The 25808-nt window shown below is 42.9% G+C and overlaps 1 protein-coding gene across 4 annotated transcripts in view; it reads left to right on the forward strand.

The window, feature by feature from the left end:
* AGAP1 (ArfGAP with GTPase domain, ankyrin repeat and PH domain 1) overlaps window positions 1-25808 on the forward strand; it is a 942320-nt gene that overhangs the window by 336136 nt on the left and 580376 nt on the right. For all 4 annotated transcript variants that reach the window (XM_069225552.1, XM_069225553.1, XM_069225550.1 and 1 more), the window contains exon 2: window positions 18327-18385. In XM_069225552.1, coding sequence (XP_069081653.1) covers window positions 18327-18385 — 59 coding nt within the window. The remainder of the gene's footprint in view (window positions 1-18326; window positions 18386-25808) is intronic.

A 25808-nucleotide genomic window follows, 5' to 3' on the forward strand; every position in this document is an offset into this window, starting at 1 on the left:
TCGGCCTATCAGTAATTTTCACATATCATAAGATTTCTGACCAGCTAAGTTTGTAGAAGTATTGCCGGGGGTTCAACGCATCCCACTGCACTTCACAGCGTACATACACTTAAGAACAGTGTCTGGATTCTGAACTGTGCATCACATTTGACTTACAAAGTGCATTTGTAGAGCCAGTTCACACGAGAAGATCGCTTGGAGCTATGGCCAGATAGATAATTTTCTCCCCGTTTGAAAGGCTGAAATTCTGTGGACGTGCTGAGAGTCAAACCTGTGCCATTGAGGGTCAAACACAGATCCCTGGAGCGGATGCATTGGCTCCTTGAGCCACTGGACTTCACATTTAAGTTAGGCACTGTTCGAGAGGGGCCTTTAGAAGGTGATGCTTCTCATGTCTGTTGCTTCAGCGACATGCCTTGAACAGCACGTGTAGAATGGCAGCAGTGCTTAGGTTTGCAGTGCATCTTCCAGGCTAAGCTGCTTCACAGGCCCCAAGACCGTTCCCGCCAGACCCAGGGGCCTCTGGAGGTGGGGAATCTCAGGTGGTATGTGTGAAGAAACTATTTGCAGGGGTGGAGGGGAGTTTGAAAGTCGTGGGTGTAGGGCAGCTAGTCTTTATCTTCAGTTGTGGGAAGCTGAGTCGTGTTCCTGGGAGAGTTGCAATATGTGTGGAGAGGGACAGCCCTTGGGGCCTAGTCACAGGTGGGCCTTTTCTGCCACTTGCCATACAGATACGAGTAGTTCTAAGGCATTGCTGAACACCCCACATACTCAAGATCTCCATCCTTCTCCCCTATGTGATGCTTCCTCGGTTTCCTGGCACTAAGCTGCATTTTCGCCGCGTGGTATAACTTTTTGTATTGTATATTTATTGTGTGTAAAAGTGCTATAAAGGGACTTCAGGGAAGCCTCTTGGTAATTACAGGAGGGGGTGTGATGTTCAACAGTAGGATGTGTTTGCATCGTCCCACACAACCGCGTAAACATTTTGTGATGTGCGAGTTGTTGTATTTGGCCACTCGTGAAATCTTTGTTTATTCCCCGGAAACGAGTTTCCCAGATCTTCTTTCCTCGTTTGCAGTTGGACTTGGGTCGGTGTTATTTGAAATCACACAACAGCAAGTTACTCAAGTGTTTTGCTGGTTCATTCTTGTGTTTTTCTGGCCGACGTCGTTATGGTTAGTGTTTGTCAACAGTTTTCAAAAAATATGTTTTACATCCTTGTCTTTAAAAATGGAACAATAAACATCCTAGATCAGTGGTTCCCAAACTCGGTCGGGGACCCCTGGAGGTCCGCGACTGCTTAAAAAATGTAATCATTTTAACAGATTAGGTTCCCAGCTTTGTGTAATGACTCAGTGGGGGGTCTCTGCATTCCAATAATGATTCAGCGAGGGTCCCCAGGTTCCAGTTATTGATAAAGTGGGGGGGTCCACAGAAGTGAAAAGGTTGGTAACCATTGTCCTAGATTATACTTTGTCTAGGTGTTCTGGCAGACTGGGTGCAAATGTTATCCCAAAACTGTACTCTTAGTAAACTGTTAAGAGTCCCGCTGTGATGACACTGGGTCCAGTAGTGTTTAGAGGTGCTTCAAGGAGGACTTGCTATGAAAATGTATATTCTGGACACAATGCACAGGTCCGGGGTAATATTAATGTGTCTTCTGTTGCCTGTCTGTCAAATTCATGGGCAGTTCTCTGTTGATCTCTCTGCCCTTTATGGGAAATCAAGGCTAGCACGTGACCACTTTTGGGACCATCCTAGCCTGTGAAGCTTCTATGGATGTTTAATTTTCTTCTCTGTGTGTCACGTCTACATAGGTGTTCAAATCCCCTTCCACTGAGCAATGCAGAATTGAGATTGAAGATGTTGACCACTTGTGTGTGTCTTCTGCCATGTGACTTGAACAGCATGTGTAGAACTGGTTATAGTGCTTAGCATTGCAGTACATCTTCCAGACTGGGCTTTTTGACAGACAGGTGGAGGAGAGATGGAAGGAGAGGCACTAGGTGAGTGCAAGTTTGTGAGAACATTGTGTCCTACACCTGCTACTTTCAGAGTAGGCTGCCAGCGTTCATATGGTTGAAAAGTCGGTTTTCCCAAACACTGCCTCTTTCTGGTTGTTATTTGGTATTTTAGCATGAATGATAATGCAGTCTAGGACCAGGAAGGAGCAGAGGTTCAGGTGAGATCTACTCCTGGCTTGATATCTTGGAGGGATGCGTTGTTACTGTTGGCATTTGTGAACGTTGTCTTGGGAGGAGTGAGGATGATGCAGACCCTTTTTTGTGAGAAGGTGGGGAAATAGTTTTGTGGGTAGTGCTTACAAGTCATGAGTAGAAGTTTGCATTTCGAGCCCATGATCAGTTACTTTGCTTCGGAAGTGTGATGTTGGACGCCATGTGTAACATGTTTCAGTGGTAAGGGAGGGCCTAGCTGCACAAGAGCTGTGTGGTCTTCTTATCAGTCACAGTGACCTACTATGCTTTATCCTGAAGGTCTCTGGTCACAGTGAGGTTTCGGATTAATCTAGTCTGTTTTGGTGATGGTTTTCTGCACTCAGGCAATTGAACTGATATGTGGATTTTGTTAGCATTTATTCTGATGAATGTGATCAAATCTTTTGCGTAACCCCTATTGTCCTGAAAATTATTCTAAGTATTTTTTATGGGTCTTGTACATTATAATAGTCTGCTTTTGTATTGTCAATTTGATGGCATTTATTAAAATTTATGATGCGATGCAATCTCTTGTCTAAGACGGTGAAAACTTGGTGTCCGTAATTTCTAATCAGGGGATTTTTGACTGTTTAGAAAAATATAATTATCAGAATAATAAATTATATACATGTTAAAAGCAAAATCGAAAATATCAAAAACCTTTGTGAAGAAATATTAAATTTAAGGCAAATATGTACATTGGTATCCTTCGCTTAATCTGTGGGGACAGAGTAAATACAGCAAACATAGGGGGTTATTCTAACTTTGGAGGAGGTGTTAATCCGTCCCAAAAGTGACGGAAAAGTGACGGATTTACCACCAGCCGTATTACGAGTCCATTATATCCTATGGAACTCGTAATACGGCTGGTGGTATATCCGTCACTTTACCGTCACTTTTGGGACGGATTAACACTCCTCCAAAGTTAGAATAACCCCCATAATGTTCTATGGATGATTGGTGACCTTGATTGAAATATTGATACGCATAGACAAAAAGAGTGCATGCGTTAGACTAAAACCACATTCAGGAAATCTCCAATATTCCTATTAGATGAAAATTTTTGATTTTTGTATCTTTTTTGTTTGTGAATGAAACAAAATATTTCATAATTTGTGTATTTGTTTGATGTATTCTAGTTTCTGTATTCTGAGAATTGTTTGAGGTTAAGATCACAGAAATGGCACATGCAGGGGCACTCGGTACCCACTAGTGATTCATTGTGGTCCACCGAAGTGAAAAGGTTAAGAACTGCTGGTCTAAGAGTCCTAGCATTTCAAGGAAAGTTTATTTGAATCTTGCTGCAAGTTTAGCAACAGTAAGTGCGGTCCAAATAATGTCTTAACCTGAAAACTTAAATAACTCAATTTCACGACTTTAAATTTAGAAAATGCCAGTCTAGACAGAGGTTTGGGAAGAGGTGGGTGGGTAAGATGGGGGGAGGCTTATGTTTGTGATTTTTGCAATGCTGCTGTTGTGGAGTGAACTTGAGGAGGCCTGTTTTCAGCGGATTTTAGGGAAAATGTAACATGGATGCTGTGGAAATTCGAGGTAGTTGTTAGGTATTATGGGTACAAACTGGTGCAAGGTTAAAAAGGGATCAGCTTTTGAGTTCCTGGTTCTGATGGGAGAGCCTTTAGTCGTGTATTCCCCATTACATGCTTCTCTTACTAGGTGTGAGTTTTGGTGGCAAAAGAACATCATTTGAGCAAGCCTCACTGTCAGGACTACAAAAAAGCAATTATAAATCTTATATGCAACATTTAAAAAAAATTGGCTGCACATCTGTATACAATAGGTACCCCCTTTCCTCTCCTGTTAATTTCCCTTCTTTACGCCACTTCCTCACTTTTCCTATTTCTTTCCTCTGTGCTCTCTTGGTTTCTTCTCGCTGGATCTCTTTGGTTATCTCCCCCCCTTCTCAGCTCCTCTCGATGGACTACTTCATGGTGTTGGCATTAAAAAGGCATTTCCATACACAGAAGGATACAGCGTGACTGATAGGCTAGCATTGAAATTGAACTTGCTCAGAGAACAAATGTGCACCTTTGCTACTGTCCACTGATATGTTCCTGTGGTACGTGCCATACATGGCATTGAGGTGGGAACCCATATCCATCTGCTTGCAATGAAAGTAATTTATTCATATGAAGAGTTTCGTGTTCAACCTATGCCTCTGTCTAGGCTGCTGGAGACATAATGCACTGGGCCCACCTCAGGTGTTCCGTAGTCTGGCAACAAGGGTGACGTCAGCACTGTGCACGAAAACCCCTTTCTTGCTGCAGGCGTGTGTAGTGTAGATTGTAGTCTCCAAAGATCTTTGCATCTTCTGTGAAATGACCTGTGCATAGTTGCCTCATCATAGTTTTAACCAGTGAGTTCCGTTGCTCCTGGCATATACATGACATGTATTTTCACTTTATTCTGGATTTTTGTAAGGGAAGCAGAAAACGTAATTCGATCACTAGTTAGTGTGTTTTGATCACTCAGATGCCGCTAGTTTAAAGTGCAGTGCAATAATGATTAGCAGAAGATGCATTCCCTCAGGTCTCTTCTACCTTTGTGGATTTCTGGAGTAAGTCTTCAGAGGGAGGTTAAACTCTGAAATCACTCGTTAAGAGTTGGTGCCTTCTGAGGGAGACCAAGGACACAATACATATTTGAAAACAAACTCCTTTGTGAAGAAGCTGCTTTGCCAGCCAGAGAGAAAGAGGTGTATAGTCCACGCAACAGAGAGCGGGGTTGTTAACCCCCACACTTCTTGATAAACAATGTGTCTGGTACCCCAGCACAATATTGTAGCACAAGCGTGCGACCTTGTGTAATGGTCTGGTCCTTTTTGGTGCATTGTTGTGATGCACCAAAATAGAATTCGAAAAGATGCAATTATTTGGCTTTGGAGGATCAGGAAGGCACACCAAGATAGAGCTGCACGGCGAAGGTTCATGTCCATATGATACAGTTCATACCTGTGGAGGAGAGGGCGGGTACAGCAGCAGACCAGAAGCTGCTAAGCCTGTGACGTGGTTTGTTTTTTGAGGGTTGGTCATGTACAGCTGAACACTTCTGACTGCATGCTATGGTCTAGTTGTGTCTGGTGGTTTGCTGAAGTCCACCAGCAGACAATCGTGGAAGAAACCTGGCAGCATGGTGCACCTCTAAGTCAGACAGACACACCAGATGGAGCAGCCTAGCAAAGACTGATCACTGTGTGCTGTGGTTCATACTTGGAGTATAGGTCAAGTACAGTAACAAAGCTGATGCTTCTCAGCTTCGATTTAATGATCAATTTCATAAGTCTGACCCTAGCATCCAAGATTGATACACACATAGCTGTGCTAAGCAGTCAAAAGCGAGACTAAACTCAGAGCCCCACTCTCCCGTCCTTTTCTGTGCATTCAAACCACAAGAGCCTCTTACTGAGTGGTGCAGAAGTGTCCTGGTGTTACAGAGAAGCAATGCATGTGCAAATGATGCCCCTTTGTAACCATAATATTTTAAACTGTCTCAGACACTAATTATAAAGCTTGTTAAAGTGTGCTTGGATGTTGCAATCAGTGGCATGAAATAGTGCAGCTGAGTTAAGAGGCGGATTTCTGTTCTAAACCCTCGTTATTCATTTTTGCAGGGACGGCTCCTTTACAATGGCGAAGGAACATCTCCCCACTGGCTCAGAGCCAGCAGATGAAAAATAAAACAGTGTTTAATTATTGTTTTATTTTTCAGCTACTGGCTGAGCAAGCGTGTGCAGGGAGGGGCGGGTCTGGGCCATGGGAGGGGGGAGAAGAAGTTGAGCGAGTGCTCTTAAAAGTGCACATGTCAATTTGGACGGCCATCCCAGGCCGGCTAAACTGACATGCACACTTAGGTTCCTCCAACCCAGCTGTGTTACACAGCCAGGTTAGAGAAACAGCATAGACTCTAGTGCACTGTCTGAGCGGCAGACCAATCCTGGCGCTGCTCTCATGCTAGGCACTGCATGAGAGCAGCACCAGGATTGTGGGGTGGGGGTTTGGGGGGGGGGGGGAAATGGTTTAAAAATATATATTATTTCTCCTCCTCCCCCTAGATTTGCAGCTGCTGCCACTGCATTTTTTGTTTTTAATTTCCACAGCATTTATTAGAACCCTTTGGTATGAGCAGAAATACTGCAACTAGAAATCTTTAGAGAGCAAATGGTTCCTTATTGTATATGGGTTTATTTTCGGAGGGCAGGGTCTCCCTGGTGGGCGTCAGGCTCCATTTTGGAGAAGCTTCTTCGAGTACAATGGTGCTGCATCTAGCTGGTAAAGAGAAACAAGATAAGGTAGAGACCTCCTCAGTTTAGTCTGTTTCTTACAGATTAACTTCACACACACCTTTTCTACTTCCACCTGCTGAGCCAAACTCCCTCTAACTTTCAGTTCCCATGTAGGAGAGGCCCCAGTCCACCGTTTGAAATGCACACAGAGCTTGGGGTGGTTAACAGCAAAGTGGACCAGTACCACTTGCTTCTCTGGAACTCACTGTGATGTCCTCAGCTGCTCATAGAAGCGAAACTAACCCTCAAAGACAATCTTACGTTCATTGAGCAAACATTTGAGACAGTGGCTTGAGACGACTGCTGGAAACAGATGCTGGAAACAGATGCATTTGCCTAGGCAACTTCTGATTTTGGCTGTTGCCATTTCAGGATGTAAAGACATCTATCGTTCGAGGATAAAGATCCCTTCCCTGCTGCTATGTGCAGACAGCAGGTTTGTGTGGCCTATCGATAGACTGTTTCGACGCGGAGATGTAAATGGGGCAAACGCCTCCGCGACCCTATCAATTGGCTGTAGTTCTGGTAACGCTACCTTGTACAGGTTAAATCACTGTTCCGTTTTTTAGCCGCTCTCATTTGTAGTTCTTTCTTCAAAGAGCACGATGAGCAATTCTAGCTCATAAAGCTGTAGGCTCTGAGTGACAAAAAGATGATGGTTGTACTTCTGTTGGTAGGGCTTCAAGTCACCACCTGTTATAACGATTCATGGATGAATGATGAATAGGTCCATCCCAGACTGTTCCTTGATTCCGATTTGGATTAGTCACTTTCAGCTGCTTGGTGTCCATAGAACTGCTGTAGCTGAGTGCTTGACCATAGGCAACATTAAAGCGGTGTTACTTTAACACCATACATGTGTTCATTCGCCTTGCCTTCTTGCTTCCTCTGGTCTGGATTCAGAAAGGTGACACCCTCAGACTTTTCCTAGATCACATGGGATGTGCATAATAATGAAATGACAAATAGAGGCATGGGCTTTTTTCTGTCTGGTCCAGGATGAGTAACTGAATGATTAAGGAGTGTGCATATATAGGTGCCATATTGGAAAGGTATTGAAATGTCACCCTATTTTTTAGTTATCTGCATTGTGTTGTACTGTTATACCATCATGAAATAACTTTGAATAGCTCTGTTATGTATAGAAAGGCAAGTTACAAAAATGTACACCGCCAAGAAAGGAGTTGGGGCTGCCTCTGCCAGTGTGAGCAGAGCAAGAGAAAACACCGGAGAAGGGACGTCACCAGGCACGGTAGGACATGTACCCAGAGCACGCAATGCAACAGTCGGGGGAGCAGCAATGCAATCGAGCATCGGCAAAGCCTACTGTCATTTGGGAAAATGATTGACATTCCCCCTTTATTAGCAGTGCTGACCCTTTACTTGTGATAGTGGCACTAACCGGGGCTGTATACCTGGTATTTACGTTGAGGTAAAACAAGGTCAAACAAATCTAAGTTGTGTTTTTATGAGGCGCTAGAGTGGCACTACAAACCGCAAATAAATACTGCAGTCAAATTAAAATGGCAGGTAATTCAGAAAATGTCAAAAGAAAAAAAATAAAATAATCAGATCGATGCTGAAAATAAAATGTCTGTTGCTCACTTGATGGTCCTGAAATCCAGTTAGATAACGTTGGCTATCTCTGCTAATGTACATTTTATCGGTATGTCTTCACTCTTAGTTTCAATTTGACATATTCCAATGCACTAGATTTTTCCTATTCTCACAGCCATCAAGTGTTTAAACTCAAAACTACTTCTGTAGCTATTAATTCAGGGCTTTGCATGCCATTTCTATGAAAGCTTCAGGTCAATTTCCCTTTGCTTTGCCCACACTCTTACCAGGTTGGTTTTTAAGCCACTTTCTAGAACCTGCTTCTCTCTGCTTAGCAAAATCTCAGTGTGACACATTCCCTCTCCTTCACCTTTCCAATGACGATTGGATATTTTAAATTTTAATTTGAATCACATTTCCCTGATTTTCCCTCTGTTTACTCCTTGCTTGAGCCTGGGTGTCCTATTCCTCAACATGCCATCTTTAAGCCTTACGGCAGATTGCAGGAGCTGACGGCCTATCCAACCCCTGCGTCCCTTGCTTAGGGGCAGTCATCAGATGCATGCCTGAGCCCTGTGTGCCTTCATCTGAACAAGGTTCCTTTCTTACTTATTGGCTTGAGTGCAGAATAAGATGGCAACAACCTCACATAAGGCTTTCCTACTGACCCCTCAGCCATAAGCCAATCACACATATCGATTGCCTCTTTTTTTCTAAGTAGAAAATTGGCAAGAGCCTACTTATAGGTTAGCATGCCTGAGGGAGTGATTTGTGCATTATTGCTACCAGCGCTCAAACCTCTGAATAACCTGTTTTAGGAGCGGTTTTCTGACCTGCGACTAGATGATGAGATACCTAAACATTACTAATGGGAAAGAGGCAGTGGCCTAAGAATAACAAAGTTGCCATAAAGGTAACTGTATCCTTTCTTTTTCGGAAAATAATGCAACAGGAAAAACTCGAACGTGACCAAGGAAATTCAGCAAATAATGGGCAAAAAGTCTGTAAAATAAATATCAACATAGCTTCATCCCCCAGCGAGAGTACCAGTACGTGTTTAAGCAGACTATGGTGTAATGACCTCTGGATCCAGGCTTTGGAAAAAAAAAAACATGGAAGCCGATTTAAGCAAAGCCCAAAAATATAGAAATGCACGGAGCTCATTGACGTTCCTTCGACTGGAATTACACACGGCTTCACAACCTAAGAGATCATAGGATCTGGCAGCAAGAGGTGAAGGTTAGAGGTCTGTAGATTGTGAGCTTTGGCATTTCCAGCTGACAGCCAAGGACCTTCCAGAGAATAAGCTATGGAGATCAGTTTGCAGTAGACTTTTGGAAAAATTAGTCTCCCATTAGGAATTCTGGATCTTTTGTTGGTACATACATGTGCTGCAGGATCAAGGTTTATGCCACGAAGTGGGGCGCAGCATTTGATTTAGGCATGTCACGCTGAATCCCACCTTTCAACCTCTACCCTCTTGCCATGGTTCAGCAGGAAATCTATGCACAAAAGGCCAATTTGCATGACCATTTTGCGTCTGATCAAGCAGCAGGCAATGCGTAGACTGGGCATCCCTTCTCAGAAATATAATTATGAAACACGCCATTTGATCTCTCTGCCTTTTATTAGTTTGCCAGAAGTGACAGTGTGGGGTATAAGATGAATGATGTCGCGACGCCCCTGTAAGGTGGCATGCTCACTCACAATTCGACTGACTGTTTGGAAGGGCCAGGGAGAGGCGGCGGCCGGCGCGCATTGATAATGCGGCCTGATGTGCAAAGGGTGTTTGCATTCGGAAAACCTGTGATTTGTAAAATCACAGGTCTTTAGACCGCAAAATGCCTTTTTATTATTTACAAAAGTCCTTTTATGAAAAAAGACTCAATCTGGTAAAATTGCTTTTGCGACACTCTTTGAATTGGAAATAGAACGGTAGGTGAAAGAGACAACCCCCTCCTAATTGCCATTCAGACAGGAGTGTATCCAGGGTTGGGGACAGCATTTGTGGTCGTAAATCACTGAACAGTTCCTGACACCTCAGATGTGGTGATACTTGAGTCACAAAGTGGAAGCTGTCCTAGTGAAGCATATTCACCTTTTGGATCGCGCCAGCGGTCTCGATGGGGTGGCGTTTAAAGGTTGGGATTGGTGTACCAGGCGGTGGCCCAGAGCACCGCTGTCTCCTCTTCCAAATGTTTTCCTAAATCAGAAACAATCTCGCTTGGGAACGGAAATGCAGCAACAGAGGCTAATGTTATTCGGAGTCCTCCATGCTCGCACTTCCAGCCAATCGCAGGAGGTCGTAAATTCTCCTCCCTAATCAACATTCATTATGCAGACAACTGGACTCTCTGGGAAACACATTTTCGATTCCACCTTATGCGCAAATAGGACGCATCGCAAGTTGTACGTTCACGAATAGGAAAAGGACACGGGGCCCATCATTTCATAGTGACGATGGAGAGATACTGCCACCCACGCCTACCTTTCCAAGCATTTCACACATTAGGCACAGCTTTCTTATTGTCAGAGGAAGCAGGTCTGTAACAGTATGTTGTAATGGTAAACATTGAGACAAAATAGAGTGCCCAGGCGCTACGAATATTCCATTGTCTTCCCTGCCCGGCATTAAATTTAAGCCTGAGACAGCCAAACCTGAGCCATCTTAGTCTGGAATTGGGTTATTAAGACTTTTTACGTATGATCATTGATACGAGTTGAGATGGCTGGAGTTATATGTGGCACAATTGAAGATTTAATTAAAATAATTCTGTGCATGGCAGGAGTACCGCGCATTACTAAGGTGGTCCCTTCTTTAGAGCATAGAAGAAGAGCTCTCTTTAGGAAGTTGGTCATAAACAGATGCCTTTGAAATATTTACTTACACGCATTGATAGTACTACACTCATCGAATGCTGGTTTTCGTGGTGTGCTGCTATTCATGCCAGTTGGAGCACGAGAAATAGTTCGTTGCATCCCCGCTTCACAATATGTGGGAACATCGCCATCTCGTGGACAATGCTTGCAAGTCATCCAATGAGCTTAAAGCCAATGTGTGACTTGGACCATGGTGTTGAAATACCGTGGATCCCGCAAAAAACGCACTAGTTTTTTTTTTTTTAGAGCCCATTGTATGCACTAATTGCCTACGAAGCTCTCTTTCCACGCATCTCTATTATAGTTATGGGTGCTGAATTATTCATATGTCATAAAACTGTTGCTTGTATTAAGAAGATCCCAACAAACACTGGTGATAATACAAACTGCACCCTTTACTTAATAAGGTGGATTTTATGCTTTGTCGTAGTAAGATGACTAGTCCTATATTAGATTCCGCATAACCTTTCATTGCATCAAACACAGGGCATCAGCTGTAACTCTGCTCATGAGGACTCATTGGCACAGTGGACTATTGTCCCTCTGTGGTTTCATTGAGCTTCAGAACAGGCATGTGTTTGCTCTGAACATAGATGATCTTGACTGGTCCTCTGAGAAAGATTGCATCTTCCCCTTTCTTGTATTTTGCTCACACACAGGATATTTGGTTTCACGCAGACAATTTGAAGTTAAAGCATATTTATCTCAGAACCATGCCATCCAAAACAAGTTAACAATGAGTTGTTTCATCCCACTTCTTTAGTTTTTTGACTTTTATTGAGGTTATGTAGGACGCAATGCTACAAGCTTTATAAATCCCTAAGATATTATCCACGAAGAGTTGAAGTTTTCTTCTAAAAAAAAAAAAAAAAGAAGTAAATTGTAAGATTTTTACTTTTTTCCTTACAACATACAGCGGTTCTCTATCGGAAGTACATAGGACTACCACTAACTTGAATGACAGGAGCAAAGTCTTAGAATCTTTTTATGACAGATACTTTGCTGTAAATACGCATCTAAACTACTGCTGAAAAGCATTACTTCTACTGAAAGAAACACCAATGCATTCTCTTCTGTTCCTACAGAAAATGTTAGCTTAAGGATAGTCTTTTATTTTTTTATTTTTAGGAAGACCTCCTTTAGTCCTTACCACCATAATAACAAAATGGTATCTTACTGTGTACAGCTCTTTTCTTTTTCCCTTGGTTTTCTTTACAAAAGCATATATTTTTTTTGTATGTGCTCGTCTTGCGTTTACATACTATACTTTGAAATTCTGCAGTAGTTTGGCTCAACTGAACTGCCATGTAAGAGTTGCCAATGTTTGCCTGCCAAGGCTCCTCTGATGGCATTGAGGTAAATGGATCATCCCCTGCCGTTGTGCACAAACTCACTGTAATGGAGCCTGAATAGAAAAAGAAGGATATTGCCATGAGTGCTGGGATATTGGTTTAAGGGTTGATGCATTTTAACGACATGGTCTCTTTTTTGGGTGACGAACATCTCTAGACTAGGAATTCCTTCCAGACCTTTTTTTGGAAGGTTTTCATATGTAATTGTGTAAAGATTGTCAAAATGAATTGAGGATGCAAAGAGAAAATGCGTTTCACATACCTAGTTCTTAGCAAACTGACTGCACCATTAGTGTGGACAACTCCGTGCCTCATATTTGTTTGAGCAGTTCGTGGCCATTGTGATTACATTGACAATAACTACTTCACTTTAGTTTTGATTTTCCAGTTATTTGCTCATCTTATCCTCAGCCAGGAGTTAATGTGCTTTGGTAAGAATGAGATGAGCCTATGTCCAGCTGGAGTGTGCCTTCCAGGACGCAGAGTTTCTTCACTGTTACAACTTTGTTGCTAGAGCCAATGTAGAACATTTTGCTCATTGATATAAATCATTTTTGATGCAGAGTCAATCCTACTAACAAAGCACCATTGTGTTCTATTCAGTGATACATTTACCAGCAGATATAGAAATGATGTACAGTTCCATATTGAAGTGTTCCGAATTGGGACTTTGTAGCATAACCGAAAGGATGTCTTGAAAGAGACAAGGCAATTGCAGAAATGGCTAGTGTTTTGTTATTCTCATTTAGGAATGAGAGAAATTATTTTAGCCTTTGTAAGGAGCAGGAGGACGTCATAGCACAAATCTGTGCTACCACGTAAAGGCTGGAATAATATTTGACTCAAGTTATGGACTGAGTAGAGGGGATGGTAACAGATCCATTCCTTTTGGTCTGCTAGATATCTGCTCTGCTATTTACCACCATTACTTCTCTTTTGTCTGCATAAAGTTTGAGTCATTAGCCTCAGACTGCTTCCACAAAAGACTCATATATCACCGGAATTGTATCATTAGGAACAGATCTCAACCAAGCGTAATAATCTTGGTGACATTTCATGCAGCAGCTCACACCTTTGTAGTTGGTGAGGTGGCTAGAGGCTCAACATACACCTTAAAGAGGCGACAGTGAAAGGCAGATCTTCGGAGGATCTCACACTTGATAGCAGTTGAATTGGCCAACAAAAAAGGTAGATTAACTGATTGCATGTCACTTACCACGTCGGATGTGAACCACGAATACATTGAGCCAAAAATGGCCACAGATCTCAAACAATCCATCAGGATGGAATGATTGCCAGTGCTGGATGCTGATGACAAGCTAGAAAAAATCAGTACACAGCCACGACCTTCCTGAGGTCAACAAGTGCCACTAGCAGTACAGGCCCCGTACTTTGTCCCTGACAGAATCCACGCTACAGCGCATTAGAAAATTGGCAGTGTGCACACAGATGTTTGACAGTTAAACAAACAGTTATAGTGTGCATTTCATTTTGTGAGAGAACTTGCAATTCTGATGCAAGAACGTGAACACTTCCCTTAACGGGCACTGAAATGATTTTACCTGGAGTCCTCACTGTAAAGCCAAGTGTCGGGGAGGAGCAGAGAAGAAGAAAGTCGAGCAGTGATATGTGATTGAAGTATCTGGTTAGGCATGAGATGTTTCTCAGGTGGTGGAAGTTAAAAGCCTTACTGGGCGATGCCCATTGTATAAGATGTCTTGCGCTTCCTATAAGTTAAAGGCTACTGAGTTGTGGGCATATGGTATATCTCATTTTGGACACCTGTTAATATCTCTGAATCTAGCATGTGTTACTCGGCATTATGGGCGAGACCGGATAGTGTGAACTGCGTTTTCCGCATCACAGTCTATGAAACAAGCTGCTCTCTTCATGTTCAGTATTCGGTAAGAGCCGCTGGACATCTCTCTTGGTTCCTACCGCTGTGAAGTAGGCTCTCTAGGCGCATGTACAGTCTTAGTTCAGATTTTCTTTCAGCTTGCTGGGGTGGGAAGTGATCCTCGAGTGGAACAGAGTCCTGCTTTAAATAAAGAGCTTGTTTAAGCGACCCAGGGACAGATGTCGTGGTATTTGTTGCTCCTGCGATCTGGCTCTGTCTGCACTGCTTGTATCCGCTGTGGGTGGGAGCAACATTAATTTATGACTAATAGAAACTAGCTAAACAACCCCATGTGTGATGTGTAATACTCACAAAAGCATCGAATTATTCCTTGGCACCATCGGGTGTTTCTTTGCCTGAGGCCCTTCCTGGGTTTCTGCTCCCACAGTGGCTGGTGCTGAAGGTGTCGCACAAAGCCTGTGGCTGACAGTATCGTGGTCCTCGGAATCCAGGGTCCGTAAACCATCAGGATGCCTCCTGGCGGCTGCAGCCACGTGCTCAGCATCTGTCACGAGGACAGTCTTTACCCTTTCAGCATTCTCTGCCTCCACCCCCAGCTGCCGCTGTTGGTCAGGCCTTGTAATCGAGCACTCCCATTGGGCAGATTTTGGTAAAGCCCGTGAAGTTGGTTCAATATGTTTCGACCTTTAAGGAGTGATTTCACGACAAAAAGAGCCCGACAGTTGCTTCTACTTAACGAAGAGCCTATACATTCACCATTCCCGACACAGAAACCTGGCAGTGCACCAGGCAATCTGCTTTTGTTTTTTCCTCTTTATTATTTACAGCTTAATTTGCATTGCAGCGAAAACATTTGGCAGCCACGACTCTCAATTATTCATTTTTCCAGCTCTCCTGCCAGTGAATTAAATTACAGTCATCTCCAATCGGTTAATATGTTTCTGTAATTGTTGTTGGGAGAAAGTTGTGAACTTGCTTTCCGGAAAACCGGAAGTAACTTTTGAGAGTGTGACGCGTGGCTGTGTAGGATTGTCGGATGTACCTCGAATTAAGAGAAATGGCAGCTTAATTGAGGGACTTGAAGATCAGTGTTTAACAAAAAAAACTGTCACCACTTTGGGCAGTTGCCCACATCCTCATTTTATCCTGCTTTGGTGCCAGTGAGATAGCGCTGTGTATATATTAAATTATAGGTTTACTTTAGAGGACAGTAACATGAATGCCTTTGAGTTCCATAATCCCTTAGAATCAAGATACATTCTCAGTGATGCTGTTGCAGTATTCTCATTCTACACCTTTGTTATATCTGGGGCTACTTTGGTACAGACACATTTTCCAACTTTGGAAACTGTGAAATTATTTATTCTAGTCCGCAGTCTTAAGATGTCCATACCAAGTAAACAGCAGGTTTTTGCTAAGCACTGAAGAGCTAGGTCAGGCATGTGAATGGTGGCAAGTCCGAAGCGCTGCTTAAAGTTTCCAGGCTGAACTTGGGAAGATGTCGTCGCAGTGGGCGCTAATCATTTTTGCACGTGATTAGTTATGGCGCTTTACTTTTGTTGGAAACAGGGTACTGCATTGAAAATGAAATGTGAGCCTTGGAGAAGAATGATGGCAAGAATCAGCAGTGCCTTTCAAAACCTCATTTGGGAGTAACAGAACAATTGCGGATCGATTGTCCCTTCTTTTGTCTGCTCCCAGACAAATTTGCTGTGGAATGTTCAGAAATATTTATTAGTTTGCTAGTTCTTTGATTCCAGAAAAATGGCCATTGTGAAAATCATGCTCCTTCTTTGAACAGATTGTCCTGTTTGTCACTGGTAGATCAGCTCAATATATCACCGTTCAATGAAATAAAGATTGAGGAGGGGAGCTAATCGGACACTGTTCTTTTGAAGATCTCCCTTAATTGTCCTGTGCTGGAGGTAGTGGTTTAGAGTTTTACTGAACACTAAAACTTTAAAATCATGGTCCACTGAATCTGACAGTCATTTCATTCGTGTGGATGTTCCAGACACTCTGTTTAAGCACTGACAAACTGTGCCTTTAACGATCTGTATTTTCAACAGTGAGCTGGAAGGTGGTGTCTGGGGTGGGGTGGGCCATTGAATGCCCTTTCTTGTACAGGAGACAACACACAAAAAATGGACTCTCATTGAAATGTACGGTGTGGATTTTGTGTTCGAGGAAAGTTCTGAAATGACTGTAGTGGAGCCTGAAGTCTTCTGTAGCAGTGGCAACTCCACACACTGCCTCGGTGATGATTGTACCTGCTAAAGCAAGCAAGAAGGTTATTCAGACACCTTTCCTATTCAAGCCTTGTCCTCTCCGGACAGGCTGACAATGCCTTGTGTAGCAGCTTTCTGCCAGCTTCAATGGTGGTTTATCAGAAAACCAGAGAGCCATAAACAACACCTTAAGCTAAACCTTTGCCGTAATTTGATCCATAAATGTTACTCCCCCTTATCACAAAGCCCAGGCCTAAAACTAAGGCCAATTCTACATGATACAGTAACACTAGCTCTACCGCTCAGTGCAACCCTTACTGTTCCCATTCAGTTTACTCTTTTTAATGTAGGAGTATGCTCAGGCATGGTATACATGTCTAAGGTGCCTTCTGTATTGTTGTACTTTAATGTGGTTTCTCATTATTAGGGGAGCATCCTCACGGTATCCATTAAATGCTGCTAAAACATATTATAAAATCCTCTCTACAGCCCTTCCCAAATGAAATTCCCCATGCAGACCTTTATCAGACTTCTCAGGCCCACTCCCATCCATCTCGCTGGACGTTCCTTAAACACTGCCACCAATGACTGTCTAGCGACGTTCTTAGCCTGAGCGTACATACCTCGACCAAACGGGAGTAAAATATTTTCCTTCCCATAGCTGGACCAGTAGGTCTGGACTCCTTGCTACCCCCCAAAACCAGCTTCTAGCTCACCTTGATTAGTGATTTAGCCTTCCAAAGACTTCTCACTGGGACGCGATTCCTGCTGACCTGCACACTCTCACCGCTCCCATTGTTTCAGATGGCCCTAAAAACCCACCTCTGTGGTGACCATTAAAGGTGTAAATGACAGAAAAACTCTCAATCACTTTCCTTCCAAATGTCCTGCATCTCTGCCCCTCCCCCAGCAATATTTAAAGGGAAACCTAGCCTGTAAATGTTCCCATAATGTGTATTTTGTTACGGTTGATTTCTCACTCCCAGTTAAATAATGCCATCACCTACTACTTTTTTAAGAGGACAGTTTTTGTCATGTGGCAGTATGTAGGACAGTTCGTTTAGGAAGATTACCCTAACAAAATACCTTTACAACTTTTTAGACCTCTTAGATTGTCATTCGTAAGAATAGAGTTTCAGTTGATTTGGATGAGGTGAGAAGAGGTGACTATTCCCCCCTCACCCACAACTTTTCACATGACTCTGCTTTGGGGACACCAGGATCTCAAGCCCACTTGCAGATCAAACCCCCGGCGTCAGTTTATCTGGTGTCCGTGTGCTCCTCCAGCGGGTGGGGGATATACAAAAACAATAGAAGCAAAGATTCGAATTGGGGAAATTATATATTGTTGATCTAAAACCACACACATCCAACCACTTAACAAAATATTTGTATGGATTAGTGCTCACATAAATCCACTTCTTGTCTCGTCCACCTTCTAATAAAAGCCTGGTTTTATATTGCCTGGCTCGTTTGGCATCCTATAATTAACGTTTGTCACTGTTGCCTAGTTTTACCAAACCTGGAATGGATGGCTTATTAGAATTCCTACTTGTGTTGAAACAGCTTGTTGGCAAATGTGTGTGTATGTCTGTGTGTTTTTTTTTTTTTTTTTTTGCGACAGTGCCTTTTTTTGTACACATGAGAATGTGATTCTGCAAGTAGGGCTTAGTAAAACTAGTGGGTTCTTAAAGTGAGAGCATTTTCATTAACAGAGCCTTTAAATTGGTTGTTTGCTCGGTAGCTGAGGAGTCCAGTCACGAGGTTGTCTCTATACGTGCTGTACAGTACCTTTGAATCTGAGTGCAAATTAACCTAAAACGGGATGCCCACCATTTTACTAATTTAGGCTCTTGTCCCTGATATAGACTACGGAAATGTACTATTGTTGAGACATGTGTTTAAATAATCCTTCTTGCTCTTGTTTTGCAGATGCCTTTGTTAATAGTCAAGAATGGACGCTGAGTCGTGCAGTGCCAGAGCTCAAAGTGGTGAGTTCATTACTTGGCTTGTTCCTTCTTTCGCCTAAAAAAAACCCTGTTCGTTTACATCAGTTTTCTCCATTCTGCTGTCTCGCAGTAGTTTGTTTTGATTAGCATATGGATCTGTAGTATACCACCTGGCACCAGTGAGGTTAGGGCATTATTTTATATTGTGATACTTCTTATTGTGTACTGCAAGGACCACCCTAGAGAAAATCTTCATGGCATCCCTGATTTTTTCAGAATTACATTTCTGACCCTGTACAGTTATCCCTTATGCTGGAAAAATGCTCATTTTCTTGCCATTGACTGGCGTTTGAAATGGAAAGTGAAATACAGAAGTGTGTGGGGGGGGGGGGGGGGGAAGGGCCAAGATCTGGTTTCTTTGTAATCTGTCCTTTGTCCTGGGTTGCTTGGCTTGCAATGGGAGTTTTTTTTCTAGATCTATATGCCCCTGGCTTCAATGCCCATAATGGAGAAAAAATGTATCCCTGTACGATGAGTGGCAGGAAAGAATGCTTACATCCCTTCCTTTGATTAATCAATTTATGCAGAGAGGAGCTCCTTCTTTGACATCAGATTTCTGCAGCTATTATTTTTAAAGCCGTCATCCTTGCAAGCAGTCCTAACCGCGTCATATCACAATTTGCACACCACACTAATTGGATGTTCCCTGACCCTCCCCGTCACGCTTATCTTACACATCAAACTAACTTGAATTCTGTTGCCTTCCTGTCTCTTTCATTAATGCTGTTCTGGACTGATGTTCTTCAGAGTACGCAAGCCATCCATAATTCATGATGTCGCAGCATGGATTGCGCATAGCTTTATTTGATACTTTGCAGACCTTTAAATCATTGTAAAGTCCTGTATGTGTCGTCATAATAATTTAGTCTGTAACCAGATAATCAAGAAGTGTGACAAAAACCCATGATCCTTCAGGCTCCAATGCCATCTTCGGATTCTGTTGTACGATATTACAACAGGGCCCAAGATAAGTGCTCTGTAGTTTCTCTTCCATTCACTGCTTATAGAGCTAGTGTTTTGCCTCAAACCCAACCGTGCTTTTGAAAATTGTCATCAATATATAGTGATTTTTTTTTTCCTTTTCCTTTTTTTGTTGCTTCATTTATTAATTGATGTTCTGACCAACCGGGAAAGTTCATGTTTATTGATTCTGTGTAAATTTTCTTTTTATGGTTTGGAAGTTGACTTTGAGGTTATTTACTATATAGCCACTTCCTTATTACCTTTGCAGCAAGTCTCATCACATTCACACGCAGACTCATCACAGACATGGCAAAATAGGGCCTAGTTTGCCCCTCTCTGAAGCGCCTCCTTCAGCTTCATAATAATGTTTAAACTAATTTCCACAACGTAAAGTGGTTTGCTGTAACCACACGCCATTTGTCTCTGTAAAACATTCTTACCAGTCAAGAAAGTACTCTAGAGAACCAACCAACCAACCAACTAACTTTCCCCATCTAAATTTATCAGCCAGAATACAGATTTTACTTTGTATAGACCTCTGTACAGGAAACAGCTACCACACTATACTGTCATAGAGGCTTTTCCCTTTAAGGAAGGCTTTAAAGGTGCATTTGTTGCAGTAACCCCCCTCTCTCTATGAAGATTGTAATACACACCATATGTAATAGACTGATTTATCACTACATCTTACATTTGTGCTGCTTTTGATGTGGACAGAATGTTTAGATGTGTAGACAGCTTTCACCTATGTGAAAGATGTATGGGATTTCATATGAGGATCTGAGGGGAGGTGTCTTAATGGACTTTTTTCGCTTGTGAAGAGTGTCTAAGAATCATAGAGTGAAGGATGTTCCTCAGTTCCAACACTCACAGCTGGAGGACTTCTGTAGGCCTCCAAAAGTGTTATCCACCAACAGTATTCTATCTTTGGAAATTTTACTGAAAAGTTGACATGTATAAGTCTGAGTTACCGACAAAGAAGAAGCAGGAGCATGACTCATTGATGTACATTTCACATGATAGTCTCCTCGTTTACACTTTTTAACAATAGACTATCAAAAACCACAAATTACGTGACATCCGTTCCACCACATCAGGACAGAAAAAGACTTCATGCATTGGGCAACAAAGTCCTATCATCATCACGGTCTTCTCTTGCCGTACACTCTATCAATGCATCTACTACTATTCCCATTATCTGCATTTTGTGCAGTAATCACATCTAAGAGATTTGTTAGGAAGTGTCTAGCACAGGTGTCTCCAGCCAGTCGATCGCAAGCTACCAGTAGCTCCCAGACCCCATCAGAGTAGCTCACTGCCTGGAGTTCATTTATAAATAAGCACAGGGTCTCATATTTCCTTTTAATGTTAAGGGAAGGCTGTGTTTATTTTACATTATTATCATCATTTTAATTTTCTAAATTTTTTTTCAGTGTTGAATTTACATACAACAGGCCTCTTGCACCCAGTGGCCACTAGAACACCGTGTCATATTTATAACTGAAAAACTGGAAAATATAGTCATTTTTAAAATGGGAGAGATGTAAAGTGCTGACAGATGTTCCACATTATGACAATTTTTGCACTTTAAATTTCTCCCATTTGAAAAAACGAATGTATTTTTGCGTTATACATGTAACGGTGCCTCACATGGCTAGAGGTATGTCACGTGCCACAAGTATGTATGACACAGGCTGTCAGCTACCCATACACATAAATCCCATTCATATGCATACATGTTCATAAATCCCCCAAAGACCATGCTGTTACTGACACACATGGCAGCCCTGTCATAGTGACCTTGTCAAAGTCTTTTGTTCAAACCATAGTATATGGCTCTATGGACATTAAACTTAAAGTCAAGGAAGTTGAGCATGGGGGTGTCTGGTAGTAATGCGTGAGCTGTTGAGCCTTCTGTAGCTCACAATGATTTTCACTGATTAGAAGTAGCTCTCGATACAGAAAAGATTGGAGATCCCTGTGGTCTAGCATATTTATAATGCAATTTGCATTTTATAGAAAAGATGACTGTTGTCTGTGGGTGACCAAAGGAGACAGCCCGGAGCAAGATCCTCAGTAGATGGAACCAGAAGACTCATTTCACTGGACCTCCATCCTGCATCCTCTGCTGCATCTTAGTGTAGGCACATGTTTTTCCAGCTCTCACAGCACAAAGAAAGCGTGTTAATGGTTATAATAGTAAATTGCCATCACTTAAAATAGTAGTTGGTCATTACAGTGTATCATTATATGTGAAACACAAATTACATTGAAATCCCTTTTCTCTGGTGCAGTGTATGCAGTTGCAGGGGAGTGTATTGGGACAGCTTTCTCTTTTATTTGTAGATGCTTTAAGAGTCAATTTTCTCAGTCCCTTTCAGTTTCCTCTAGGCTGCATTGATATTGCGAAAGAGACCAGGAGGTCCATCCACTCACTTGTAAATATTATTCCTTCTGGTAAACAAGGTTTTGTGTTACCCTTATACTAATTCTTCGACTTCAGCATGTGCTGTTGATAATGCTCTACCTTATGCATTACACAGAGCTTACTTGATTGCTGTATAAACGTCAACAACTTTGACTGCAGCGCTTATCACACGTCAAATTGCATACTGTAGAAACTGTATGCTTGCTTTACTAGTTGTGTGTAATTTCATGGGCAGGGTAAGAATAGGATAGAAGACTCCAGCCAGTTAATCGTGAGCCACCAGTAGCACGCAGACCGTTTCAGAGCAGCTTGCAGCTCTGAGATACTTTTTTAATAACCACAGGATCACATTTCCTTTTTAAGGTTAAGAGGGTGTTTATTTTACATCATCAAGCTGCATATAGCAGGGCCTGATAATGAGCAGTGCCGAGTCAGATTTATGACCCAAAATGGAGCACTGAGGTGAAGAGCTGAACCCCTGAAGTATTGAATTCTTAAATAAAAATCATTGTTAACTCAGTTTTGGAGCATGAGAACAAAATTATGTTTCTTAATGCTTTTAAGTGGAAGAAAATTCAAATTAAATGTTACCTAATTGATTAAGTCACATCTTCATTTAAATTTTCTCCCATTTCAAAGTCTGACATTTACAAACAGCATGCCTCTTGCTGCCAGTTGCCAGTAGACACTGTGCATATTTTTAACTGACAAATGCAGCTATTTTTTATAATGGGATACATTTAAAGTGATTTTAAAAATTTCTATTAAACAAGTCTTTGTTAGAAATGGGGTCTCTTGTTCGCAGTAGTTTACAGCATGTACAAGAAGGAACCCTCACTCTAGTCATGGTAAGAGAGTCACACAGCTAACCCCTTTCAGGGCATCCCTAATTTCTTAGCAAATACATTTCTGTTCCTGTACAGTTATCCCTTATGCTGGAAAAATGCACAGTTCCTTGTCCAGTGAGTGGTGTTTGAAATCGAAAGTGAAGTACAGAAGTAGGGAGTAGGGGTGCCAAGCTCTATTTTCTTTGTAATGTGCCTTTTGTCCTGGGTTTCTTGGCTTGCAGTTGGATTTTTTATTTTTTTTATTTACCTGCATGCCCCTGTCGTTAATGTCCATAATGGACAAAAATGCATTAGTGTATGATGATGCTATGCAGAAGCAGTTAGGCTGATCTCAAAGACAATGCGGGGCACAGGGGAGGTGAAGCGCAGGGCTACTCGTGGGTGGCACAATCAGTGCTGCAGGCCCACTAATAGCATTTGATTTACAGGCCCTGGGCACACACAGTGCACTTTACCAGGGACTTAGTGGTGAATCACATATGCCAGTCATGGATAAACCAATCAACAATACAACTTAAACAGGGAGCACTTGCACTTCAGCACTGGTTAGCACTGGTAAAATGCCCAGAACCCAAAAGCCAGCAAGAACAAAATGCAGCATACAATCAAAAACAGGAGGTCAGAGGCGAAACGTTTGGAGATAACCCTGCAAATAGGGCAATTTCCAACAATCTTAATGTCTTTCTACACTTTCAGTAAGCCAATTAAGTGTTAATGTTTTGTGAGGCATATTTCTTCACTTTAACGCCCTGACCACCACGGACATAATGGTTACGTCCGTGGCTGCGCCTCTCAGGCGCCACGGACGTAACCAATACGTCTGTGTACCGGCCCTCGGGGGAAGCGCTAGCGCTCCCCCCAAGGGCCGCTCCCCTCCACCGTCCCCCTTTCCCCCCCCAAGGTCAGGGCTGGAAGGGGATCGCTTCCCCTTCCACACCCGACCCCCTGCCAACCCCCCCAGTGACGTCTGATGATGTCAGCACGCAAAAGCGTGCTGACCTCATCAGAGGTCACCGTCCAGCGCGATTGCGAAAGAGAAATGCTCAGCATTTCTCTTCCGCTCGGGAGGAGGGGGCCAGCAGAGACATGAAAGGAAAGGCCTTTCCTTTCATTTCATGTCCCTGCAAGCATTTCTGTTGCCCGATCGCGATGCGATCAGGCAGCAAAAAAGCCCACTAGACACCTGGGATTTTTTTTTTTTTATATGAACATAAGGGGAGCGGCACCTTGGGCAAGGGCTGCTCCCCGGGGGGGTGCAAATCATTTTTAGCCCATTTCTGCCGCCCCCCACCCCGGGCAGATCGGCCTAATAGAATTAGGCTGATCTGCCACCAGAGGGGCAGAAAACCCCCAGACACCAGGGATTTTTTTTTTAGTTTTTCTTTTATGTTTAGGGAGTGACCCGTTTAGCGAGGGTCGCTCCCCAGGGGGCCAAAATGTTTCTAGGCCATTTCTGCACCCCCCCTGGGGGCAGAAACCACTAGTCACCAGAGATTTTTTTTTTTTTTTATGAATATAAGAGGAGCAGCCTCTTGGGCAAATAATTTTTAGGACATTTCTGCCCCCGAAGGGCCAGAAAACCCCCTAGATACCAGGGATTTTCTTCTTTGTTTTTTTTTTCTTTTATGTTTAGGGAGCGACCTCTTCCGCAAGGGTCGCTCCCAGAGGGCCAAACTGGGGGGGGGGCAGGGGTGTGCATAATTTTTAGGCCATTAAAAAAAAAAAAAATAGTGGGGTGGTGGCTGCCAACCAGTATTGGACTGGTTATGCCCCCACCCCAACGGAAGGGGTTAACAGTCTTTCAGCTCTCCCCTGCACACTAAAACATTTTATCCCACGGCAAGCAAGAAGACATTTGATTATTTTGGGTTTTGGATTTACATTTGGGCCATGAGAGCTTGGTAACTCTCAAAATCGTCCCACTTGGAATGGTGAGGGCTGCACTTTTTTGACTTTGGGACGCTGCCATGTAGAAAAATCCACAAGACCCATACACATCTGTGAACTAAACATCTGGTTGATTCCAGGGTGGTGTGCTTCACATGCACCGTGCACCATTTTCTTACCCACAATGCTCTACAAACCTCCAACTTTGCTGAAGATCACACATTTTCCCCACATTTTTGTGATGGAACCTTCCAGAATCTTCAGGAATCCACAAAATTCCTACCACCCAACAATGTCCCATCTATACCGATAAAAATTCTGCTGCACTTGTCAGCCTAAAATTGATTTTTTTCAAACTGCTCTTTTGGACCCGCTTTGGTTCCCCCTCAATTTCGACATGGTTTTGGCTCTTCCCTGTCACAGGCACTTGGCCCACTACACAAGTGAGGTATAATTTTTACTGGGAGACTGAGGGGAACATTGGGTGGTAGGAAATTTGTCCCGGGGCAGTGATCCCACACAGAAATGTGGGAAAAATGTGATTGTTTAGCTAAATTTGAGGTTTGCTGAGGATTCTGGGTAAGAAATCATTGGGGGATCCATGCAAGTCACACCTCCCTGGAATCCCTTGGGTGTCTATTTTTCAGAAATGTCTGGGTTTGGTAGGTTTCCCTAGATAGCTGCTGAGACCATGACCAAAAACACAGGTTGCCCCCTCCCCCAAAAACAGGTAGTTTTGTATTTGTTAATTTTGATGTGTCCAGATAGTGTTTTGGGGCATTTCCTGTCGCGGGCACTAGGCCTACCCACACAAGTTAGGTATAATTTTTGTCGGGAGACATGGGGGGCAAGCTGGGTGGAAGGAAATTTGTGGCTCCTCTCAGACGCCAGAACTTTCTGTCACCGAAATGAGAGAAAAAAATATTTTTTGGGGCCAAATTTTGAGGTTTGCAAAGGATTCTGGGTAACAGAACCTGGCCAGAGCCCCACAAGTCGCCCCATCTTGGATTCCCCTAGGTGTCTAGTTTTCAGAAATGCGCAGGTTTGCTAGGTTTCCCTAGGTGCCGGCTAGAGGCCAAAATCTACAGCTAGGCAGTTTGCAAAAAACACATCAGATTTCAATGTAAAAATGTGATGTGTCCATGTTGCGTTTCCTGTCGCGAGCATCAGGCCTACCCACGCAAGTGAGGTACCATTTTTATCAGGAGACTTGGGGGAACACAGAAGAGCAAAACAAGTGTTATTGCCCCTTGTCTTTATCTACATTTGTTCCTTCCAA

Source organism: Pleurodeles waltl, chromosome 3_1 (genome assembly GCF_031143425.1).
Source record: "Pleurodeles waltl isolate 20211129_DDA chromosome 3_1, aPleWal1.hap1.20221129, whole genome shotgun sequence".
In the NCBI taxonomy this organism is placed as follows: domain Eukaryota; kingdom Metazoa; phylum Chordata; class Amphibia; order Caudata; family Salamandridae; genus Pleurodeles; species Pleurodeles waltl.